Source organism: Fringilla coelebs (genome assembly GCF_963513975.1).
Source record: "Fringilla coelebs genome assembly, chromosome: 20".
Taxonomy (NCBI): domain Eukaryota; kingdom Metazoa; phylum Chordata; class Aves; order Passeriformes; family Fringillidae; genus Fringilla; species Fringilla coelebs.
Window position 1 is genome coordinate 5041465 of NC_140046.1, and position 23340 is coordinate 5064804.

Sequence of the window (23340 nt, forward strand, 5' to 3'; positions counted from 1 at the left end):
GTGGTTCTTGCAGGGGATTTTTATGGGAGATACAGAGCTGCCTCTCAGGGAACCTTCTTCCCAACCCAGCTGTTGACTAACAGAGGGAGTTGTGTCCAAAATGAGCAGCTGATCTGCAGTGTGGCAGGAGGGAGGAGGATCCTGAGTGCACTTCGGTCTGTCAGGGATTTGCTGGCAGAATCCCTGATTCTGGTCCACCTCTGCCATCCTCATTATTTCTTTCTCCATGCAGAGGGAAAGAGGAGCTTTCCCATTCTGCACCTTGGGAATTGAGGCTGTGGATACAACAGTTGATTTTTGTCTGCTCTGCTGTCTGGCCCACATTGTATCCAAGCCCTTTCCCAGGCTGTAGAATGAAGGAGAAATCAAAGGAATTTTTTTTCTTTCCTGCAGCTTTGGCATGACAGTGAAGAATGTCCAACTATCCACGAGACAAATGTTTTTTAGCTGCCACCTCCCTGTGAGGAGTTCCTTCTTGGTTCAGGCTTGCATTGTCTTCCAGAGTCTAATCTGAATTTCCCTTCCCACTCACATTTGGTTCTGGCCTGTTCTTCCGTTCCCGGCTTTGTGGCTATTTCTGGAGCCTGCAGATCAATCATCTTGCACTTGATACCAAGATAAAGGTGCCTGCCTCTTCCCAGATGGAGCCACTTCCTGGGGTTCTTCCAGTGAGCCTCCTGAGTGGGTACAACCCAATCTGTAAAAATACATTGCCAGGAGAAAATATTGCAAGATACATTTTTAGATGTTGAAAAACAAATTCTGGCAGATATGGAGTTTCCCTGCTCATACAAGACCATTCATTTTGAGAATTCCAGGTGTTTTCTCATGGAAAGTTGCTGGTGCTGCCTGTTCCCTCAGTGTGTCTGGAATTGAGTGTTAAACCATTCCAGTACCCCTCTGGGAAAATCAAGCCTGGGAATGAGTCTTTGCTCCATGCTGGGTATGCCATGGCCATGGAGCAGCTGCTGGACAAAGGCAGGGGGAGTTTCTTGCTCTGCTCACATCAGCCCCAGACCCCTGTGCTCATGGCAGAGCTGCCCTCCCATTTTCCAGAACAAATTCCCCCCAAGTGCTCAGCCTGGCTGACTCTAATCCTTTGGATTTTGCTGCACAGACCAGAAGGTCCTGTTTTTCATTTCTGAGGTGTATTAGTTCTCCATGTCCTAAGCAGAGGAAAAACTTTATCATGCTTTGGCATTAAGCAGAGTTTAAAGGAAAAATATGTGTTTACACCTTCACAATCCCATGTCAGCGATTTCCCAGTTCAGTTTAGGAAACTCCTTGGTATGGTTTTGAGTGGTTTTATACTCCCAGGAGCTTGGAGGTATTTGCTGGTCTTGTTGACTCTTGTATGAACACAAAGAAAAGCTGGAACCCCAGCCAATGTAAACCTGGCTCTGCAGGCTGCATTCAGCAACCAATTTACACCAGCAGAAAGTCTTTCCCAAAATTCCCTCCCAGGGCACAAAGAGCCCTGCAAGCTTTGCTGTGGTGCTGATTGCACTGGCCCCACCATTCCAGAGGACTTTTCCCTTCCTGGCCCTGAGCCACTGTTGTGCTCCAGGCTCTGGAGAAGACATTAAAAGCAAAGAGTGGGTTAAAACAATGTGGGAACAAACCCCTCTGGAAACTCCCGTGGGGTGGCTTTGGGAATTGTGGTGGCAGATTGGGCACCTGGAGGGCAGTGACCCTCAGGACAGCAGGTTCAGCACGGGGGGAAAGGGCAGATTGAGAGGAGGCACTCCTGAACCCACAGGCACTGAGATCACAGGGAGATTGCTCAGATTTTTGCCATTCCCTGTTTGCAGCCTGTGCTGGCTGTAGGTGTCTCCATCCTCCAAAGGTTGGGCTCCCCAGCCAGCCTCTCCTTTTGATCCCATAGGGGACCTCTGAGGTGAATGTGGTGGATGTGCCCTAAATAACTGATTCAGTGTGCTCCCTCTCCTCCTTTCCCTGCCTCTGACACTGTCCCATCCCTCAGGGAGGTGTTTTGGCTCAAAACCAGCAGACAAAACCACCAGATTCTTTTTTCCCTGCTCTTTGTTTTGCTGATTGGGTTGCCCTGGTTTGGTTTGGAGGTGTTACCCTGTCCCAGGGAGGCAGCAAAGCCTGAGGAGGGATTTGATGCTGAGCTTTGGGCTAAACCCCACCTGCCTTGTAGGTGGAAGTTTCCCAAGCATTTGAAGGCAGCAGGAACTGGCCCTGCTGCTGAATCCTGGCTCCTCCCTGAGCCTGCTGTGGCTCCCCATTACCCTATCCCTGGCCATCGTCATTACACGTGGGACCAGTGTGGGAAAATGACCTGGATTAAAACAACAAAAGGATCTGAGTTGGTTTTAATCCCTGTCAGATTTCCAGCCTGGTTTATTGCACAAGTCCTGGGCCAGTGCAAACCAAAGGGTGCAGCTGCACAGAGGTCCTCCCTCTGTCACAGCAGCTCCTCCAGCACTGAGCTCTCCTGGCAGCTCCCAGAAAAACTGATTTCCACAAGGAAGGCTCTGATCAGACCCTCACAGCCTGTGTTCTCCCAGTTATCTGGAATAAACTCCCTGCCACAGGGCTGTCAGAGTGGTCCAAGCTGATCTCTTGCCTGGAGCAGAGGATGTTGTAAATGTATTTCAGTCAGAGGTGGTTTGGCACAAAGAAATTCATCCCCTGCAAAGACAACAAGGGAATCAGTGCTGTCTATAGACAAAGTGTTTTAATGGTTAATTAGCTCCACTGCACCACATTTAACCCCCCAGACTGGGTGTTCTGACATTAATTTACAGCCATCAGATCTGCTGTCTGCCTGCTAGCAGAAAATCCCCAACATTTTGGTTATTTTAGTTTATTCAGTGCCTTACATTCGTCATTCAGTAGGAACATATGATCATCACTGTGATTATTTTTTCTCAAGTAGTGTCTTCCCTCCCCACTTCCTTCCTTCTGCATGACTGCTCTTTTTCCGTTTTGCAAAAAGGGTTCATTTGCACCTCCTTTTATGGCCCATCTGTTGATGGCAGTGGCAGTGAAACAGTTAACACTGCCATTTGAAGCTGGTGGTAGACTTGGACATATGCAATAAAGCAAAATGCTGGCATGGAGCAGTGCCTATTGCTCAGCTCTGGCTCAGATTTGCGCTCAGCTTGGGCTTGGGAGGGTACAAGACTGAGTGAAGTTTATATTCAGGAGGCTCTGACTGCATCACATCCCCTGGGCACGTTTAATTATCACCAAAAAGCCATTTGCAGTCGTTTGTTTGGCTTTTGTTTTGTTTCAAGCTGACTGCAGAGTTGAGGTGGTGATTTTGTTCTCACGGCGAGGGGCTGGAGTTGAATGAGGAGACAAAAATTGGAGGAAACCGAAAGTTCTTGGCCTTAAATGCCTGTCCCAGAGGAGGTTTCTGTGTTGTGAGGGGGATGGATTGGCTCTTCCCTCTGCTGGATGTGCACAGCTGGGATCACTTTGTCCTGGCCTCAGGGAGGGGCTGATGAAAGAGCTGCTGAAGTGACGTTTGCTGTGCAGGGCTTCAGGATTCTATAAACTGGGATTAACTCTGCCAGGGTGGAAGTTTCTCCTCAGTCCTTGTGGAGGCAGCTGTGTTTTAGGACTGTAGTTGAAAAGGAGTTATTTTCCTTTGGTTTTGCCTTTGTTCTCATCCCCTTGGCCAAAACCAGCTCTGGGATTGCGCTGCTCTGATAGAAGGATTCCAATTTCTAGGCAGAGTTTATTTGTATGTGATTTATCTCTATTTTCCTTTCCTTATCTCATCACCTTCCTTCTCCAAGGGTTGTGCCTTTTCTCCTCACCTTGGCAAAGAGGGTAGAAGACAACAGAGCATTTTGCTGAAGCTGTGAAGGACTTGGCTTGGAAAATTCTGGCCCTTTTAGAAGGATTACTTCATGAGAGTATCTGCAGAATTCCTCCCAGGCTGTGCCTTTCCAAGCTTAGAAGTCAGGCCTTCCAGACCATGAGACTAATTGGAAAAAATAAAACAGGAAACCAAATGATGTTTCTTTTAGCCATTAGAGTGGGTCTGGATTTGAGATTTCCAGAAGGAACTGATTTTCCTGTCTGAAAACTGCTGGGTTCAGGCAATCACTTCTGCCCAGGCTTACAAGGAGGAAGCCAATTAGAACTGGCAGAAATAGGTAAAACTGCACTTACTAATCATTTACCAAATAAAAAAAACATTTACCACGAATTTGGTGAGTCAAAGCAACTGCAGACTGAGGGGATTTGTACCTGGTTTGACCCAAATTGATACTGCAGTGACTCTTGCTTTTATTACTGTTTAACAAAAATTCAGGTAAAAATAAACCCTGACCAAGGCTGGGTTTATTTTTCTCCCTGCACATCAGCAGTGCTTGTGGTTTGACCACTTTTACATCTTAAAAAGGTGCAGAAAGGAACTCTGAGAGTCAGTAAAAGTCATCTCCATCACTGTGCAGGGTCTGGCACTCCCAGTTTGTGATGTGTGTCTGGAATTTCTGTTGGTGCATGATCTTCTTTAGGAACAGACCCCTCTGGTGTTTGTGCAACATCCCAAAATATCACTTGGTGCTTTAGGGAAATGATTGAGGAGAAGGATGCTGCTGTGAGCAGTGTGCAAAGTAAGAAGGGTTGAAGAAGATAAGGAAATGCATGCAGGTGAGAGGCAGAGGCTGTCACACGTGGTTTCTCATGTCTCTGGTTTCTGTGGTGCCTCTCATCTTCTCCATCTCTGTCCCTTGAGTAGAGATTTCCCCACAGGCAGCCACTGAGTCACCCCTGGGTGCAGATTTCCCCTCCCTGCTTCACAGTGAAGTCAGGAGTCAGCAGATGAGTGCTTTCCACAGATGGTTGTGTCTCAGCCTCACCAGGTTGGAAATGGAGCCTTTAAAGGAGGGTCAGGGCTGGGAGTCTCTCGATGCGCGTCGGTGTCATGGGCTAAATTCAGCAGCGTGGGTGCAGAAATGCCCTTTTCTCATTTCTTCTCAATTTTCTCAGAATTTTCCCATTGGGTGCCTTGCTAAAGCTTTTAAATTGGTCAGCAATGTGAAGCTCTTTGCTTCTGAGATGAATCATCATTAGTCATAAAAGATTCCTTACCTCGAAACAGCTTCCCGTTGTGAAATCAGAGACAGGAGAGAACACATTTCAGTCTCCCTCCTGCTAAAGGATTCCTGGGAAAGGAAATCCCAGTTTTATTCTCTTTATCAAATGTTTGTGTCTTCAGTTGAAGTTATTGGAAATCTAGCAGTAACTTCTCCCTAATGCTGGCTTGTCTTCCCTCAAAGCAATTAGAGCAGACAACTGATGAAGTGTTATAATCGCTGCTTTCAGCAGCATCAGTGGGGTTATTTTAATATCCCACTTTAATATTTCATTTTAATACGGTTATCCAAGGGTAACTGTGGTTCTTGTGGACTCAGGGAAGTGCCTGCAAACCCACAGCCGTCCCATCTTCCCTGTGCTTTTTTGGCTGCAGGGGTTGGGAGCCAACGGCATCCGGCTGAGCATGGAGAGCGCTCTGACGGCGCGGGACCGCGTGGGCGTGCAGGACTTTGTCCTGCTGGAGAACTTCACCAGCGAGGCTGCATTCATTGAGAACCTGAGGAAACGCTTCAAGGAGAACCTGATCTATGTGAGTGGCACGGGCACAGTGCCCAGGGCGGCCCTCAGTGACCTGGAGTGTGTTTGCTGCACGGGACAGAGCCGGCTCTGCTCTGCAGTGGGGTTTGGGGGCGCTGGTGGCAGCTCACACAGGCCGTGGGGGCTTGTGCCAGGAGCACCCTTGTGCCAGGAGCACCCTTGTGCCAGGAGCACCCATTTCATGGGTGTAGGGACTCACTGCAGTGCCCCTATTGAGATCTGGTGGCATTGACAGCACTGAAAATCCAACTCCCACCACATTTTTCCATCTCCTGAATTCACTCACTTCCACCAACCCAGACTTGACCTCAATCCTAAATGTATATCAGAAATAACCCAGTATTGTGGCTTGTTGGAAACCCTAAAACCTTTTGAGGTGCTTTTTACCCAGCCAGGATAACATGGCTGGCACAGCTCCAGCAGTGTCACTTTCCCAGAGCTGAGTTCTCTTCCTCAGCACCCTTGGCCTGCTTGGAAGCCTTCAGCAGCATCCCCAGCCCACCAGGATGGGTGTCCATCCTCCAGAGACACCTGGGCTCTGCCTCCACACCTCCTGTAAGCTCCCTGCTTTCTGTTCTGTTTTCCAGACCTACATTGGCTCTGTGCTGGTGTCTGTGAATCCCTACAAGGAACTGGAAATCTACACCAAGCAGAACATGGAGCGGTACCGCGGCGTCAGCTTCTACGAAGTCTCTCCTCACCTGTGAGTGGGTGCCAGTGCAGGTTTGGTCACTCCCACCCAGCTGGGACACGTCAAAAGAGGCAAACAGGACTTTGCCCTGTCCCAGCTGCAAGTCCAAGGGACAGAGAGGATCCTCTGAGGGTGTGGTGTGAGGCTCTTTCTATTCCTGTTCCTCTCTCCAAAGAGGATGAGTTGCCTTTGCAAGAGCAGTATTTGGAAAGGGAGTTGGTTCCTTCCTGGCTGCAGAACAGAGTTGCTTACCCAGCCCTGGCAGGACAGGAGTTCATTGTTCCAGGGTTATTTGGGGTCTCTGTGTCCGGGGCTAAGTAGGGGAAAGAGTTTCTGCCGTGTGGGGGTTTCTTTCCTACCTCTGCTGGTACTGCCTGACCAATATTTATCTGGTATTTCCCTTGTTGCTAAGATACCATCAGCCTGTTGGAACAAGGAATGTATTTATTTACATGGTCTGGCTTGGTGAGCATTCCCAATTTCCCATTAAAAAAAAAAAAAAGTTTGAGGTTTAAAGTTATTTTTGAAAGCGTTTAAATTTTTTTGTCAGACAGAAAGAAAAAGATGACTGAGAGCTGAGGCCACATGGCTTCAAAATGGTTTTTCTTCAGGACTAAAGGCCAAATTCTGAGCACCTCTTGGAGGATTTTTTATGTTGTGTTTTGTTGGGTTTTTTTTTTCTAAAGAGATCTTGGAAGAGTAAATGATATTATTTTTGAACAAACTATTTGGGTTGTTTCTTATTGCTGGCACACAGCCCAGGAGAGTAAACAAACCAGAATGTGCTGCAAGCCCAGAGAGGGGGAGAAACACCATTACTTGGGAAAGTCTCAGCACTTCAAGTTGGATTTGTTAGGACAAAAATATGATTTTTACTGTGTGAACCCAGATGGGGGAGAATTAAACCTGAAAACCCCTGCATTCAATCCTGCTCAGTTCCCTTTGCCTGTGGTCAGGGAAGGGCTTCTGTGCCCTTTGATGGGAATTTTGGGATTCTCTGGAAAATCCTTGGGGCTGTGGCTCTGTTTTTAAGTGTGCAGTAGGTACAGGATGATGACAATGCTCATGGATAGCACAGAGCCCTGAGCAGATGTGCTTTAATTCCACTTAAATCACACTGTGGCTGATTATTTCCTAGGCTTTCTTTCCTTTTAACAAGTCCCTTCAGAAACTATAAAATGTGCAGCTCATAAGTGAGCCCTGGGGAATTGTGGTCCTGGGTACTGCTGCTCCCACTGGGAGAACAGAATATTTTGCAGACTGTTTTTGCTGTTCCATTGCATTATTTGATTATTTTATTGCATTATTTGATTATATATGCATTTAAAATCATCTGAGGAGCAACAAAATGCTCCATCTGCAGTATGGTGCTCTGGGTTTCTCCTTTTCCACTAACTCATCTTTTTTCCTCTTCTCTTCTAAACTGACTCTAGAAAGCCAAAACACTTCCAGATCTCCATTCCAGTGTCAGATAGTTCAGCTGGGTTTTCTGGGAAGTGCATCACACTCAGAGGAGGAAAGTTATCCCTATGGGCTTGGAACCCAGCATATTCCCAGAGATCTGTCACATCCTGTCCTGTTTATGGCCTGCAAATGGGACCATAAACATCTTTATTTCTGTGGTTCTGTCTGTGCCTGCCTGCAGCTCTTGGGGCCATGAAGGCACAGGGGCCTTAATTTGGATTCTTCAAATCCAAATTAAATCTGCATTTATTCAGCTGTTCTCCAAAAGACTCCAGAGGCAGAATCTGGATGGGAAGAGAGGGACATGATGTATTTTGTGGGGTGAGTTGTGTTGCCAAGGGAGCTCATTGGTGTTGCCTTAGCACCAAGTATTAATAGACTGGAGAAGGCCACTGCTGTTATTTTGGTGTGATTACTTCTAATTAATGGCACAGCAGGAGACCTTAAAAAAAAAAAAAAAAGGAAAAAAAAGGAAAATTTACAAAGCCAAGCTACTAAGATGTTGTGAGGTGTGTGAAGAAGGCAGAGAAGAAAGGATATCTGCTTGCTCACCACACGTGAGAGCTGAAAATGGTGTTAGGGAGCTTGTCCTTTCCTGTCCCCCTGAGCAGTTGTCACCATTGTCACTCATCCCCTGCTGCTCTCTGGTCCTGTGGGAGCGTGTGTGACTGACTGGATGTGAGATCCTGTCTGCTCTCAACAGAGAAATGAAAGAAAAAGCAGCAAAGGAGGAAGCAGAAGGGCAGAGCCAGACTGTGCAGGCAGAGGAAGTGCCTGGTGTTTGGGGCAGAGGGGACCTGCAGGATGCTCCTTAATCTGTGGTGGCTTTTCCAGCTTTTCCCACCATCCAAGAGAAGCTCAGGCAGCAAAATTCTGTTGTGACCTTCTGAATGTGTTGTCACTTAGAAGACAAGCAAGAAAAAATACCAGTGGAGAATGAGGTGTTTCCTGAGTGTAAAACTTTTCTGCCCCGTGGGACCGGGACAGAAAGAGAGAGATCATGATGTTGAGAGACCATTTATATTTAGAAAAGCCAGTTCTGCACAATTTAGTCGACTTTTACCTATTTTTGTCAGGGAAAAAACCTCAAAAGAACAGTCTCAAAGAATCTGCGGGTTTGTGTCACGACCCTGCAGAAGCCTGGCTCGGTGGCCGAGGTGTGAGCAGAGGTGTCAGTGCTGTCCTGTGCTGTCACCAGAGCTGTGATCTCACCCAGCCCATGGCCTGGGGCTGCTCTGGGGGATGTCTCAGCCGGGATTTCTGGGGCACACCCGCTGATCCCGGCTGTCCCCTCCCAGCTACGCCATCGCAGACAACTCGTACCGCTCGCTGCGCACCGAGAGGAGGGACCAGTGCATCCTCATCTCCGGCGAGAGCGGCGCCGGCAAAACCGAGGCCACCAAGAAGATCCTGCAGTACTACGCTGTCACCTGCCCCGCCAGCCAGCAGGTCGAGACCGTCAAGGACCGGCTGCTGCAGTCCAACCCCGTCCTGGAGGTACCTCCCAACCACGGGGTGCTGGCCCTGGGGACAGCGGTGACACAGCGCGTCCTGGAAATGCCTGTGGGCACATCACCAGGGAATCCCTCCGATTCCCGGCCCCCTAATTCCCTCCTGGCCCTTCCCAGCCTGCCAGGAGCAGCTGTGGCACGGATGGGGCTTGGGGACGGAGGGGATTTGGTGTGGGAAGAGCTTTGGGTCACTGCAGGACTCTGCCAAGGGACACAGCCCAGTGGGCAGCTCACACAGGCTGGGCTCGTTTTCTGGTGCTGTGGTGTCCTCTAGTGTCGAGCCCTGGCTGTGTGCAGTGCCCTGAGATCTCCCTGTGCCCTGAGATGGCTCTGTATCCACGTGTCCCTGTGCCCTGAGATGTCCCTGAGTCCCTGTATCCCTATATCCCTGTATCATGTCCCTGTGCCCTTTTTCCCTGTGCCCTGTACCCCTGTGCCATTTCCCTGTACCCTGAGATGTCCCTGTGCCCTGTTTTCCTGTGCCCTGAGATGTCCCTGTTTCCCTATGCCCTTTATCCCTGTGTCCCTGTGCCCTGAGATGTCCCTGTGTCCCTGTGCCCTGTGTCCCAGGAAAGGTGAGCTCCCAGCAGCAGAAGCCCTGCAGCCCATCTGGCAGTGAGCTGTGACCAATGGCTGTGGGGACAGAGGGAAAGGCTGTCAAACATGACATTTGTTGTCAGCAGTGGATTGGCATTAAAATCAACTTGCAGGGGGGTGGAAGTGTTTTCAGAGGATGTTCCATCTGCACTGCTTGCACAGGGTGTAAAGATCAGCCTTAGAATTCCGGGAGAAATCTGTTTCCTTCTGGGTTTCCAGGAAGGAAAGTCCTGGGCTGTAAATAAATAACTGACAGCTTCACCCAAGTGTTTATAAATAATCTGACTTGGTACTCATTTCATTTTCTCTCATCATTTTCATTTCAGGCCTTTGGAAATGCAAAAACCCTTCGGAATGACAACTCCAGTCGGTTTGGGAAGTACATGGATGTGCAGTTTGATTACAGGGTAACTTGGAATCTGCTTTATATGTCAGGACTGGTCCCAGTTACAGGAGTTCTCTGTGTTCCTGTGTTGTGTGTGTAGTGAGTGCTTTTTATGTCCTTGGTGACAGCCTAAGCAGAGCTTGTGGTCGCAAAGTTTGGGTCCAGAGGGTTTTATGATACTCACTCTCCGTTCATTCCTTCCTTGTTTCTCTGTACAGGGAGACACTGAGATCAAACCCTTTTATTTCTGGGGTATTTTATTTCTAGTGCTCTGTGCCAGTGGATACTCCCCAGGTAAATCCACATAAATCAGCTGAGAGATCTGAAGATAATCCCTGTGCTGAGTAACTGAGTTTGTGCCCACTCTGATCCCAAGTGACCCACACCAGCAAGGTGGACACAGTGCAGGGGCTGAGGAGCTCAGCACTGCCATCCTCCAGGTCTCCTTTAATCCCTCCACACTCAGTTTTGGTGTTTTCCCTTTTTGGTGCATTCCCAGAAGGAATTTTAGCACTCAGATCACCACCATGCTGAAATAGAGCTCGTGGCACAGAATGACAGATCATTCTTTTGTTTTTGTGGGCTTTTGCTTCAGATCTTGTCTTTGAACAGACAATGAAGAAGCAGAAACATTTTCCTCTGTGTTGATGAACTCTTTCCACGTGTCTGATTTGGTTTAGGGGGCTCCTGTTGGGGGCCACATCTTGAACTACCTCCTGGAGAAATCCCGAGTTGTGCACCAGAACCACGGCGAGAGGAACTTCCACATCTTCTACCAGCTGCTGGAGGGAGGGGAGGAGGACCTGCTGAGGAGGCTGGGCCTTGAGAAGAACCCACAGCAGTATCACTATTTAGTAAAGGTGATCATTAACTATAATTCTTAAAATATTATATTACAAGGTTGGGATATCTCCAATTGACTTTGTAATTTCCTTCCCTCACTTCAGAAATAACTCTGAGGTGACTGCTGTAAAAAGAAGCACAATGCATTGAGCATGGATAATGTATCTTTGTTGATTATTATTTATATCAAGCTGTGTCTTTTTAGGGTCACTGTGCAAGGGTCAGTTCCATAAATGACAAAAATGAGTGGAAGATCATGAGGAAAGCCCTGTCTGTTATTGGCTTCAATGACAGTGAGGTGGAGGTGAGGTTTAGCAGCACAGATTTTCCTACTTTAAAGGATTTTTTCTGCTTTGATTTAGGATTTCTGATTGATTGAAATCAGTGAATCAAATCAGAGTGAATGTATTCCCCACAAAAATCCTGAAAAAGATATAAAATGCTCTCCTAAAAAGTGAATTAACACAAAACCTTGCTCTGTGTTCATTCCATCATCCTGATCTCTGCCTCTTGCTCCCATGCAGGATTTGCTGAGCATTGTGGCCAGTGTCCTGCACCTGGGGAATGTCCAGTTTGCTGCTGATGAGCAGGGGAATGCTCAGGTCACTACAGAGAATCAGATTAAATACCTGGCCAGGGTGAGTACCAGCAGTGAGGGAGATATTACAGGAAAGGTGAATTGTGGAGGATTCCTTACTTTGAGCTTAATAACATTATACGTTTTTAGACTGTGATTTAGAAGTTCTCATAAATTTAACTTTAATTTGACCTAAACAGAATGCAAATATTATCATCAAACCCATTTTATGGACAACTTCTCTATTTACCAGCTGATCCACCCCTGCCTTGAGGTTTCCACCTTTGGGCAGTGAGGTAGGAACAGACTCTGGGGAAGAGTTTTAAAGCAAGAACCAACGTTGTGCCTTGGCTTGGTCACCTCCTTCCAGCCAATTCATTTGTTAGCTCACATCCCTGCCAGAAAGGAGGGAAGGGAGGGATTGATATGAGTGGGAAATAAAGGGTTGTTTCACTGGGCTGGATTTTAGGAAAATGAAATGTACAGCTCCATAAATTGACTATCCTGCATGCAGCTGCTGGCAGTGGATGGCTCAGTTCTTCGTGATGCACTGATCCACAAGAAGATCATAGCAAAAGGGGAGGAGGTAAGAACAGGCCCTGGGGATTTGGGAGGCCAAGGGGATTCCATGAATCAGCTCTGCCAGCAGCTCCCTCATCGCCTCTCAGGAGGTTGGCGCTGCAGGGGTCCCACTGGGGACTGTTCAGCCACGAGCAGGATGCTTTGAGTGGCTGTTGAGTGATGATGAGGCAGAAAAAGGGATCCCTTGGTTTGGGGGCTGCTGAGTGGTTTTCTCTGCTCTGCCTGCAGCTGGTGAGTCCCCTGAACCTGGAGCAGGCAGCCTATGCCAGGGATGCCCTCGCCAAGGCCGTCTACGGCCGCACCTTCTCCTGGCTGGTCAGCAAGGTCAACAAATCCCTGGCTTACAAGGCAAGTGAACCCTCTGCTTGTTGAGATCCGGCCAAAAGTGACTGCACTTTCCAGATCTTTCAGCCTCAAAGCAAGTTCCATGCTTTCAGTAATTTCTAAATTAATTTGTAATTAATCTGATCCCAGTAAAGGCTGGGTTTTGATGATGGAGATGCAGGGAAGGATCATAGCTGTGAGCAAATACCTACATTTGTTTTCTGCTCTGTTGCAGGAAGAGAAGTTTCCAGGCTGGAGAAGTACAACAGTTCTAGGATTGCTGGACATCTATGGGTTTGAGGTTTTCCAGCACAACAGGTTTGTTTTGATAAATTCTGAGTCACATTGTTCAGTTTATGGTGTTTTTCTCCCTTGTGAAACAAGGCTTTATTACACCTCTTAGTATAAGAGGTGGCATTTAAATGTCAGGACATCAGTTGAAAAACTGCCAATCACAGGGCTTCTAACACAACATCCAGCTAATAATTAGCATTTACAGCTATTAATGGTGCTGGTATTTTAAAGAAACTGTTGGGTTTTGGGTGTATTCATGCCTTACCTTGAGCTGTGCCTTTGTCCAGCTCTCCAGCCCAGGGGTGGCTGTTGTGGCACCTTCCCATGGTGGTGACAAACCAGGGATGGGACTGGCAGAGTCTGGAACCTCCCTGGCAGGTAGCACTGAACCAAGACTCTCAAATTTGCAGTGTTAGTGGGCCTTTATTCAAGGTTTTTGTGCTCTTCCATATTCCATTCTTCATGTCCATTTTTCCCTCCTTCTGGAACTCTTTGAGTTTCCCTAAATAATAAATTTACTAAATGCATGCAGTCAGTAAATAAACACTTCACAAAACTATTTCTCTCGATTCGCTGTATCCCTGCTGCTCCCACTGTTTATACCTCCTTCTGTACAAACAGTGATTATTTTTCTGATTTTTCTTTGCAGCTTTGAGCAGTTTTGTATTAATTATTGCAATGAAAAGTTGCAGCAGCTCTTCATAGAGCTGACCCTGAAGTCAGAGCAGGAGGAGTACGAGTCCGAGGGCATCGCGGTAAGAGCCCAAATCCCTTCCCTCTCCTTGCACAGATCCTGCCAGGAGCTCCAAACCAAGGAATTAAAGAACTTTCCTTTTTCCCTTCTTTTGGAAACCCTGGTAACTGTTTGAGACAGCTGGAAGTGAGTAATGCCATCCCAAGCTTTTAATAAAGGCAATGTTAGGAAAACAAAGGTGATGAGTGAAAAAGCTTTGACAGAAAGATTGTTTAAATCATATGTTCTCTGAAAAGTTCTGAAATTTACATTTCTTTTCCAGTCTAGAGTTGTTTTCACCTAAGTGTGATTTTTTGTCTTTGCAGTGGGAACCAGTTCAGTATTTCAATAACAAAATAATTTGTGATTTGGTGGAAGAGAAATTCAAAGGCATAATTTCTATTTTGGTGAGTTGAAAACATATTTTTGAATGAAAAATTTCGGGCAGTGTAGTGGAAAACAAGGGGGAAAACATGGGAGAAAATCAGTTTATGTTGGAAGTGTTTGAGTAGGTGGGAAGAGCAATAATACACTGAACAGTGACACCATTAAAAGTCATTGCATCATCTCCATGGGCTCTGGGGAAAGCAGCTCCCAATCCAGGCAGTCTGGAAGGAGGGAAATATTTTCCTTCTCAGCTCAAGAATTCTTCATTTATTGAGCTAAAAGTTGTTTATCTGTGGGAAGGCCAAACTGGAGGAGAGTTTCAGTGAGCCAGAGCCCAGAAATCCCTGGAATTTGTGTGTTTGTAGGATGAGGAGTGTCTGAGACCTGGGGATGCCACAGACACAACATTCTTGGAGAAACTGGAGGAGACTGTGAAGAACCACCCTCATTTTCTCACGTGAGTGTTCCCTCAGCTGAGGGGTTCCAGTGTGTGAATAGCATCCTCACTGTGCTGGGTCCCACATAAAAGATGATAATTTTCCTTTCCAGAGAGATTTGATTGATATTTAAGATAATATAAAGTAGGTTGTCAACACGAAGTGTCTGACTGAGCTTCAGAATGCAATAGGGGCAACAAAACTCTTGTTACTGACTCACCTCTCACCTTGCAGATTGTTTACTTCAGTTTTGGAGCTCCAAATGTCTGTTTATTCTGAATGTTCTGCTTTTGTTCTGAATGCTCAGTTTAGGATGTCTACATGTTATGTGCACACAGAAGCAATCTGCCAGGATCACTGAAATTCCCATTTAATTAAACATAAATACATTTCATGACACTTCTATGATGTGCTGGTTGATAACTTCATTTACCTGAAAATCCCCAAGTCCAATTTGCATTCCTTGCTCACTGCTGCACAGTCCTGCTCCAGAACTGAATGTCCTGGTGCTTTTTGAAGTGAATCCTGCAGGATTTTGTTTCTCCTGAAGGTTTTTGCTCCCTCCCCAGGCACAAACTCGCTGACCAGAAGACGCGCAAGTCGCTGGGGCGGGAGGAGTTCCGGCTCTCGCACTACGCCGGGGATGTCACCTACAGTGTTGCAGGTAACACAGAAAAACCAAAAATCTGGGCCTTAAATACACCCCCCCATCACTTGATCAACCAGATTAATTTCAAATCTCAAATCCCTGCCTTGAAGTCCCAATGGAACAGCCTGAGTGGTTTGTTTTTCTTCCAGGCTTTCTAGATAAAAACAACGACCTTCTCTTCCGGAACCTGAAGGAGGTGAGTGTGGAGAGAGGAGTTTCCAGGAGCTGGGTTTCAAATGAAGCGGCACCTGAGGGAAAGGATTCTTCCAGACTCCACCTGGAGGCTGTGTGTCCACAGGGCTGCGCTCTGAAAAGACTGATTGAGATCCCAGTGCTCATTTTGTTATTGTAAATAGTTTTGTCCTCAGGTTTCTCTGGTAGTTCTCTGTACTTCATCTCTGAAAACATCTCTCTCTGCAGACCATGTGCAACTCAGAGAACCCCATCATAAACCAGTGCTTCGATAGGACAGAGCTGACGGACAAAAAGAGACCTGAAACGGTGAGAACTCGAGAGCTGGAGGGGACTGTGGCTGTTCCCTCTTTTTGAAACATGAACTCTCTGACATGATCTGAATGCAAAGCCCTGACACTGTATTCTGCTGGTTTGTAGCCAGCTCCAAGTCATCCCTTCATGTGCAATATTCTTTTTTTTCTCCTAGGCAGCAACTCAGTTCAAAAACAGCCTCTCCAAACTCATGGAAATCCTGATGTCCAAAGAACCCTCCTACATTCGCTGCATGAAACCCAATGATGCCAAACAGGCTGGTATGGCCCTGGGACAGAGGCAGAGCACTGCATCCCAATCAGGGAGGCACAGAATGGAGCCAAATGAAGATTTTGGGGTCATTCTGGGGCTGTGCCTGAGCTTCTGTAGGGAGGGGGTGGCAGTGCCAGCAGCCAGGAATCACAGTGGGAGCGCTGCTCTTGGGTAGGGGAAGGTGGGTGTATAGTAAAGAGTTATTCACCTGTGTAAATTCATTCTAATTACCTTATTCTCCCTCAGTTTTGGCTCCTCTATGCATAAAACATCCCAAAGGAAAACTTCATTTTGGAGCTAAATAAAAATAATTAAAAAGGGATGGGAGGGGGGAAGGCAGGAGACAAAACTGTGTGGGACTTGTGCTGTGAGGATTCATTGAAGTTACCCTGTGAGATACAAGCAGAGCTGAACATTCCCCTTCTCTGGAGCAAGGCCCAGCTGGGCCCTGATTGTGTTTGTCCCTTTCCATGCCCTGCCAAGACCGATTTGATGAAGTCCTGATCCGCCACCAGGTGAAGTACCTGGGGCTGATGGAGAACCTCCGCGTGCGCAGGGCCGGCTTCGCCTACCGCAGGAAATACGAGGTGTTCCTGCAGAGGTGAGGCTGCTTTGGAATTCCGTCCTCTCCCTCTCCCTGAGCTTCATCCCATTGCTGTTGGGAGCTGTTTTAAACAGCACAGGGGCAGCTTTACCACCTAGAGGGGTGGGAAGCTTGGGCTCCCTCCCTTCCCTTGCCCCCTCTCCCTCCTTGGATTGCACTTCTCTCCCTAAGATTTCCTCTCCTGCCAATTCCCAGGTACAAATCCCTGTGTCCAGAGACGTGGCCCACGTGGGATGGGCGGCCCCACGATGGGGTGGCTGTGCTGGTGAAGCACCTTGGATACAAACCAGAAGAATACAAAATGGGACGGTCAGTTCTGTGTTCTCTGTTTGAGGTTATGAATCATTGCATGTCCCTGTTGTCCCTTTGAAATGAAGCTTCTCTAGATAATGGGGGAGGGAAAGATTACAGAGCCCAAAGGGGATGCCAAAAGCAAGTTGCTCCAAATGTAATTCCGCATTTCTATTTCCAGAACAAAGATTTTTATCCGCTTTCCCAAGACCTTGTTTGCCACAGAAGATGCTCTGGAAGTGAGGAAACAGAGTCTGGGTGAGGCACTCACACTTGCAGTGGATTTCTATTTTAAAAAGCTGAGTCTTTTTCTGCCCAAATGTGCTTGGTCACGGTTGCAAATTGCTGCTTTTCCTGCAATTCCAGCCACAAAAATGCAGGCGACGTGGAGAGGTTTCTACCGCCGGAAGAAATTCCTGACCATGAAACGCTCAGGTATGAGAGACACAGAGGGGAGATGTTCCCCCAGTAGCTCCACAACAATTCCCATCCTTTTACTGATATTTATCCCATGTATCATATTATTAATATTCTTGCCCCCATGCCCCACTGAAGCTGGTTATTTCCACAGTGGGTTTTCCTGAGCGTTTTTGGTGCCAGTTTTGTGAAGGAGCTCTCTTAATGCAAAATCTTTGTGTTATTTTTAGCCATCACCATCCAGTCCTGGTGGAGGGGAACCCTGGGACGCCGAAAAGCTGCCAAGAGGAAATGGGCAGTGGAGACAATCAGGAGGTGTGTGAAGAACAGCCCAAGCCCTCAAACATCACATTCCTTAACAATAAGATGCTAAAAAGAAACTTTCTTGTCACTACAGAGTTTTTTTGGATGACCTTTTAGATTTCCTAACAATATTTTCCACTCCCCAGGTTCATTAAAGGCTTCATTTACCGGAACCACCCGCGGTGCCCAGAGAACGAGTATTTCCTGGATTACATCCGATTCTCCTTCCTCATGAACCTCAAGAGGAACTTACCAAAAAATGTCTTGGACAAATCATGGCCAACTCCTCCCCCATCACTCTGTGAGGTGGGAATGAGCCCTGGGATATGGGAGGGGAATCCAGGCCTAGAGGATTGCAGCTTCTTGGAGTGTGGTGCTGTTGCAACACCATTTCCTCTTGGGCTTTTCTGAACTTCAATTTTTCTTTAAAACAAATTCTGTTCCCTCTGTTACTGTTATTGTCCTGCATCTGCTTGAATTGGTTTATCTGCTCAAAACAAAATATTGCAGAAATCTCAGTTACCTTATCCAAAGAATTGTTTGGGTTGAAGGTACAGCTGGAAGGAAGGGCACAGCAGTGCAGAGAGGAAGGATCCTGGTGTTTATTCCCCATTCTAAGGCAGCTGGAGAAGTCCCAGGGCAAACCCTCATAGAGAAAGGCAAAAAATCAACTACTTATTATTTAATTCTTGGTCAGGAAACAGCTTTTGAAGCCAGCAGTGCATTTTCTGCAGTTGCTGCTCCTCTGTTGGGTTTGTGAGTGGTTCTGGGCTGTTGGGTGTGTCTCTGTTGGGTGTGTCCCTACTTGGTGCCCCCCTGTGGGTTTGTCAGTGGTTCTGGGCTGTTGGGCTTTGTCCCTGTTGGGTTTGCCCCTCTCAAGTTTCATCCTCTTGGGTTTATCAGTGATCTGGACTGTTGGGTGTTTGTCCCTGTGGGGTTTGTCAGTGGTTCTGGGCTGTTGGGGCTCTGTCCCTGTGGCTTTGTCCCCAGCTCTGACCATCCCCTGTGCCGTGCTCCCCGCAGGCGTCGCAGCTCCTGCGCAGGCTCTGCATGCAGAACATGGTCTGGACCTACTGCAAGAGGATCAGCCCCGAGTGGAAGCAGCAGGTACAGGGCACCTGACACTGCCCAGGGCAGAGCTCACAGGGAAAGGAGCAGAGGAGCAGCTGAGGGGAGCTGGGGGGCTGTGAATTTCTGCTTTCTGGGGTGCCACAGGAACAGTGGCACTGATCTGGTTTTAGGTTAGACACACAGCACTAAAAGCCTGGAATGTGCACAGAAGAGACCCCATTCTATACATATTTCAATAGATACTATTTAAACAGGCTATGGAGCCAAGCCCCCACATAATTTCTCTATTGAAAAGCCCTGCTACTCTGCCCATAGAAGCTAAAAATATAAGAAGCTGCATTATTCCTCCTGTACCATGTAAAGTAGAGAGTAAGAATCCTGCAGACACAAACCCAGTCATTTTCCAAACAGAGAAGTTACAGGAACCATTTCAGCTGCTGTGTTGCAGCTAAAAGAATAAAAATGATACTGAGATTTGATTCATCTCATGGAAAGGTAGGGGGAGGGAGTTTTTATATTAAAAAACAGCTCAGTGAAGAGACAGAATAGGAGAGGTTGGCTGTAACTGCCGTGAAGGCTTATCATTGCACCATCTCTCACCTTCTGCAGTGCATGGACACCTGGAATGAGAGGCTGAACCTGTGATTAGGGACATGGGATTAACTCAGCTCAGCAGCTGCTTTCCCCCAGCAAACCAGACTCACTGATAAGGAGCCTCTTTTATCCCCATTTTCCCTGTAAATCATCCCAGGTGCCTTGTCCTGTGTCACAGCCTTGGCCCCCAGTACAGCAGGGGGGATTTCCCACTTTCCCAGTCCCTGGTTTGTTCTTGGCGCAAAGCCCAGGGCTCAGGTCACTGACAGGGGCTGCAGCCACCTCCAGGCACTGAAAGTTTAGGGTGACTCCTCATTCAAACAGGAACTAAAATATGACTGCTAATAAACCCACAAAGGGAACATCTCTTCTAACACAGACTTATCTTTTTAATGAGGAGAAGTATTATACTAAATAAGAACACTTCTTTTGTCCTTGCAGTTGGAACAAAAAGTAATTGCCAGTGAGATATTCAAGGGTAAAAAAGACAATTATCCTCAGAGTGTTCCCAGGCTCTTCATCAACACTCGACTGGGTGAGTGGGGGCTGCCAAGTGTAACAGGAGGAGGGAAGGGGGGAATTAATGAATTCTCTTCTTGCTGGAAATTCCTTTCTGAACCCCTCCACCTCTTTGGTTTTAATACAGGTAGAGAAGAAATAAATGCTAAAGTCCTTCAGGCATTAGAAAATGAAGCACTTAAGGTGAGAGATGTCAAGCTTTTGTCAAGCTCCCAGTTATTTTGCAGGAGGCCAAATGGAGATTTGGGCAGTTTAATGATGGCAATTAAGAATTGAATGGGTTACAGCTGGAGGGGAAGGGGGAAACACCGAGTGTCACCAAACCTGGGTGTCCCAGGCCCCAGGCAGGGCAGCCACCAGGGTGTGTCCAGAGCTGCTCTGGGGCAGCGAGGAAGTTCTGGCACAGAGGATTTCCTGCATTCCTGGTTTCCCAAGCCCTTGTTGGTGCCTGCTGGGGGCTGGCAGTGCCCCAGGTGGGCTCTGGCCCTGCTCACTCGTGTTTCAGTATGCAGTGCCCGTGGTCAAGTACGACAGGAAGGGCTACAAGGCAAGGGCACGGCAGCTGCTGCTCACCCAGAGCTCGGCCATCGTGGTGGAGGAGTCCAAGATCAAGCAGCGCATTGACTACTCCAACCTGACAGGTGGGAATGGCACAGGGATGGGGCTGGGCTTTTTCTAGAATGAAGCTCCATAAAATGTCACCAAAATGACTCAATTAGTCTCCCTCAACCCTCCCTGAGTGATTTCCCAGTTGCAGAGTCTGGCCATGGGGGAGTTGCACCATTCCTGCACAGCAGCTGCCTGAGCCACTGCTGTAGCTTTTGGCCCTTGGAGTATCTGATGGGGAGAAGGGGGTGGGGGGAACTGCCGACCCTGCTGCAGTGTGGGCCCTGCAGCCTCGGGCTGAAGCCTGTCCCCTCAGCCCCCTGCAGCCTCCCAGTGTGATGGGTGGGAACAGCTGCTGCATTCCTGGAGGCTGTGAGCCCTCCCCAGTCCAGGCAGTGCAGTGATGCTCCTGTCTCTCTCCAGGCATCTCTGTCAGCAGCCTGAGCGACAACTTGTTTGTGCTGCACGTGCACTGTGAGGACAACAAGCAGAAGGTACTGGGGGCTCATCCCTCCCTCCTCCAGGGAGCACATCCAGCTGGGAGGAGGGGGTGACAAAGTGACAGGGATGTGACTCTGTGCCAGCTCTTTCACTGGTATTTCCCTGTGTTCACTGCTGGGGCTCAGCAGTGCTTTTTTGCCCCCTCTGGTGCTGTCCCTGTCCCTTACAGTAGGGTAGTTTTGGTGCAGTGACACCAAAGCCACGATCCTAAAGCATGGGCTCTCCTCCCAGGGTGATGTTGTCCTGCAGAGTGACCATGTGATTGAGACACTGACAAAAACAGCCATTCTGGCCAACAAAATCAACAATGTCAACATCAACCAGGGCAGGTGAGTGACACCAGGGCCCTGCCTCAGCTCTGCTTCTTCCTGTACCCCACCCAAATGTACCCAGTCCACCCCAGCCAAGGCTCCAGAGCACATCTGCTGCAGCTCTGTTAACACCCAGCTCCTGGAAAGTCCCACATGCTCACCAGGGCTGTTCTCACCCTTTGCTCTTCACAGCATAAAGTTCACAGTGGGACAAGGCAAAGAAGGGATCATCGACTTCATCTCGGGATCAGAACTACTCATAGCCAAAGCCAAGAACGGGCATCTAACAGTGGTGAGTGTGGGCTGGGGATCACTTACCCTGGATCCAAACCAGCCCTCTGACATGGGACACAGGCCATGGGATGTTCCTGCCAATGGCAGTGCCCTGCTATCCCAGCCTTTCCCCTAGTTGGAGCTGGGCACAGGGCTCCTGCAGCCCTCAGGGGCTGCCAAACTCACACTCAGCAACCGTCCTCACTTTTTATTTCCACCTCCCAAGATTCATTTACTTCATAGCAAATAAAATTTTAGATACATTTAAGAACACAAACAAAATTTTCTCCCCTTCTCGGCTTGTTTGTGGTGATCCTGGCAGTCAGATCAGCCCCACAGCTCCTTTATGCTCTGTTTAAGACCCCAGCTAATTCAGAAATAAATCCAGCACAAATCCAGACTGCACTGACACTCCTTCCAGCAGAGCTGAGAGCTCCCATGAGGACCAGAGGGCTGCCCCTCACAGAAGCCTCAGCATGTTCAGGAATTAAAACTTCTGCAGCATTCTGAACACACTTTCAAACCTGTCCTCCTCCTGCAGGTTGCTCCTCGGTTGAATTCCCGATGATGAAAAATTCCCTGCTCCAGGACCCTCCCCTCCACGGAATTGGCTGAACATTGCTCCCAGCAAACCTCCCCTTCCTTGCTTTGCTCTTTCTGTTACTACCAAAGACCTGCACTTTCAGAACAACCACAAAATACATCCCTGCTCTCTTGTCTTACTCTCAAAGTCCCAGACAAAGGCCTTCTCCTCTCTTCCTTCCCTGACTGAACAGGAGGTCCAGCACAGCATCCCTGCAACCACAGCTCGGGACCTTCAGCTGGGCTTGGAGGAAGAGTTTAAGCCCTGATGGAAATGACCAAAATTTGTGCTTGTCATCACCAAAAAAAAGCACAATCAGAAAACAAGTAACTCTGCTGCTTTCTCAGCCAAATCACTGAAATGCCAAACTCTGTATTCAGAATGTTTTATGAAGAATTTTGCTCGGAGATGTTTTAATGCTTTGTGTTACAAATAATAGTGAAGCCATATTGTGTAAATGAGTAAAACCTGTAAATACTTTATAGCCAAGGATGAGATGCACTACGAGAGATGGAGTTGATGTGGAAATTTTATGTTTTAGAATTTGTTGGTTTTAGTTTATGGTTACAAGGTATAACCTGAAAAACCCATGATGTAACTTCACTGATCAGGAGCCAGAGACTTTTATCTTTTTTTGAAGTCAGCTGTCCCATTTCTTGCTATTTTTATACCATAGGAATTTTTCATATCCACACAAACACAATGTAATACAAACTGCAGAGGTTACCACTGCTCTGGGCTGGCCATGGGATGAACATGAGCTTCCCCCACTACCCTTCTTTCCCTGTCTGGGAGTCCCCACTGCCCCTTCCCCACACAGCTCCGCAGGCTCAGAGCAACACTTCAGGAAAAATGGCTTTTCCTCTTGTTCCATAACTGGAAGTCTGATTCCCACAGTATTTATACCAGTGCCTCGGTGCTGCCTTACCAGGGAGGGCTGGGCACAGCTGCTGCCCCACAGCTCCAGGGACACAGGGCTTGGGTGCTGGCTGCAGCACAGGCTCCTCCTGAGCACCTTCCTTTAATCCAAACAGCTGCAGGGTGCAGGGCTGCATGGGGAATTCCTGCTGCATCCATGGCACAGCTCCACAGCCCAGCCTGTGCATCGTGCCCTACTTGCCTTAGACACCCTTCCCCTCCATCCTGCTGCAGCCACAGTCAGCCCTGAATGCCTCTCCCCCACTGCTGCCTCTCTTACAGCCTCAGCTCTCCCTCTCCTGCTCTGGCTCCTGACACAATGCCATTATCCAGCCCTGCTCCTGGCTGGAATGTGGGATACACTGCAGGCCATCCCCAGATGTGCTCAGAGCACGCTGCAGATGTTGGTGTATAACCTCTGCCAGACTACGCTGAATAAATTTTTACAAAAAACAACCCTCTTGTCTTTGGTGCTGTTTCCTTACATGGCTTAGGGG

General features: G+C 48.0%; 1 protein-coding gene across 3 annotated transcripts in view; it reads left to right on the plus strand.

The window, feature by feature from the left end:
• The window catches only part of MYO1C (myosin IC), a 48589-nt gene extending 25320 nt beyond the window's left edge, over positions 1–23269 (plus strand). For all 3 annotated transcript variants that reach the window (XM_084219176.1, XM_084219178.1, XM_084219177.1), the window contains exons 2-32: positions 5456–5611; positions 6207–6322; positions 9073–9271; positions 10209–10289; positions 10948–11127; positions 11316–11414; positions 11635–11748; positions 12202–12273; positions 12498–12621; positions 12833–12911; positions 13537–13642; positions 13947–14027; positions 14373–14464; positions 15014–15108; positions 15243–15289; positions 15514–15594; positions 15755–15860; positions 16336–16453; positions 16652–16765; positions 16929–17005; positions 17114–17182; positions 17395–17479; positions 17614–17773; positions 18491–18574; positions 19574–19667; positions 19779–19834; positions 20157–20292; positions 20681–20751; positions 20990–21087; positions 21262–21361; positions 21884–23269. In XM_084219176.1, coding sequence (XP_084075302.1) covers positions 5486–5611; positions 6207–6322; positions 9073–9271; positions 10209–10289; positions 10948–11127; positions 11316–11414; positions 11635–11748; positions 12202–12273; positions 12498–12621; positions 12833–12911; positions 13537–13642; positions 13947–14027; positions 14373–14464; positions 15014–15108; positions 15243–15289; positions 15514–15594; positions 15755–15860; positions 16336–16453; positions 16652–16765; positions 16929–17005; positions 17114–17182; positions 17395–17479; positions 17614–17773; positions 18491–18574; positions 19574–19667; positions 19779–19834; positions 20157–20292; positions 20681–20751; positions 20990–21087; positions 21262–21361; positions 21884–21910 — 3087 coding nt within the window. In that variant the 5' untranslated portion in view covers positions 5456–5485 and the 3' untranslated portion in view covers positions 21911–23269. The remainder of the gene's footprint in view (positions 1–5455; positions 5612–6206; positions 6323–9072; positions 9272–10208; positions 10290–10947; positions 11128–11315; positions 11415–11634; positions 11749–12201; positions 12274–12497; positions 12622–12832; positions 12912–13536; positions 13643–13946; positions 14028–14372; positions 14465–15013; positions 15109–15242; positions 15290–15513; positions 15595–15754; positions 15861–16335; positions 16454–16651; positions 16766–16928; positions 17006–17113; positions 17183–17394; positions 17480–17613; positions 17774–18490; positions 18575–19573; positions 19668–19778; positions 19835–20156; positions 20293–20680; positions 20752–20989; positions 21088–21261; positions 21362–21883) is intronic.
• The last annotated feature ends 71 nt before the right edge of the window (positions 23270–23340 follow it).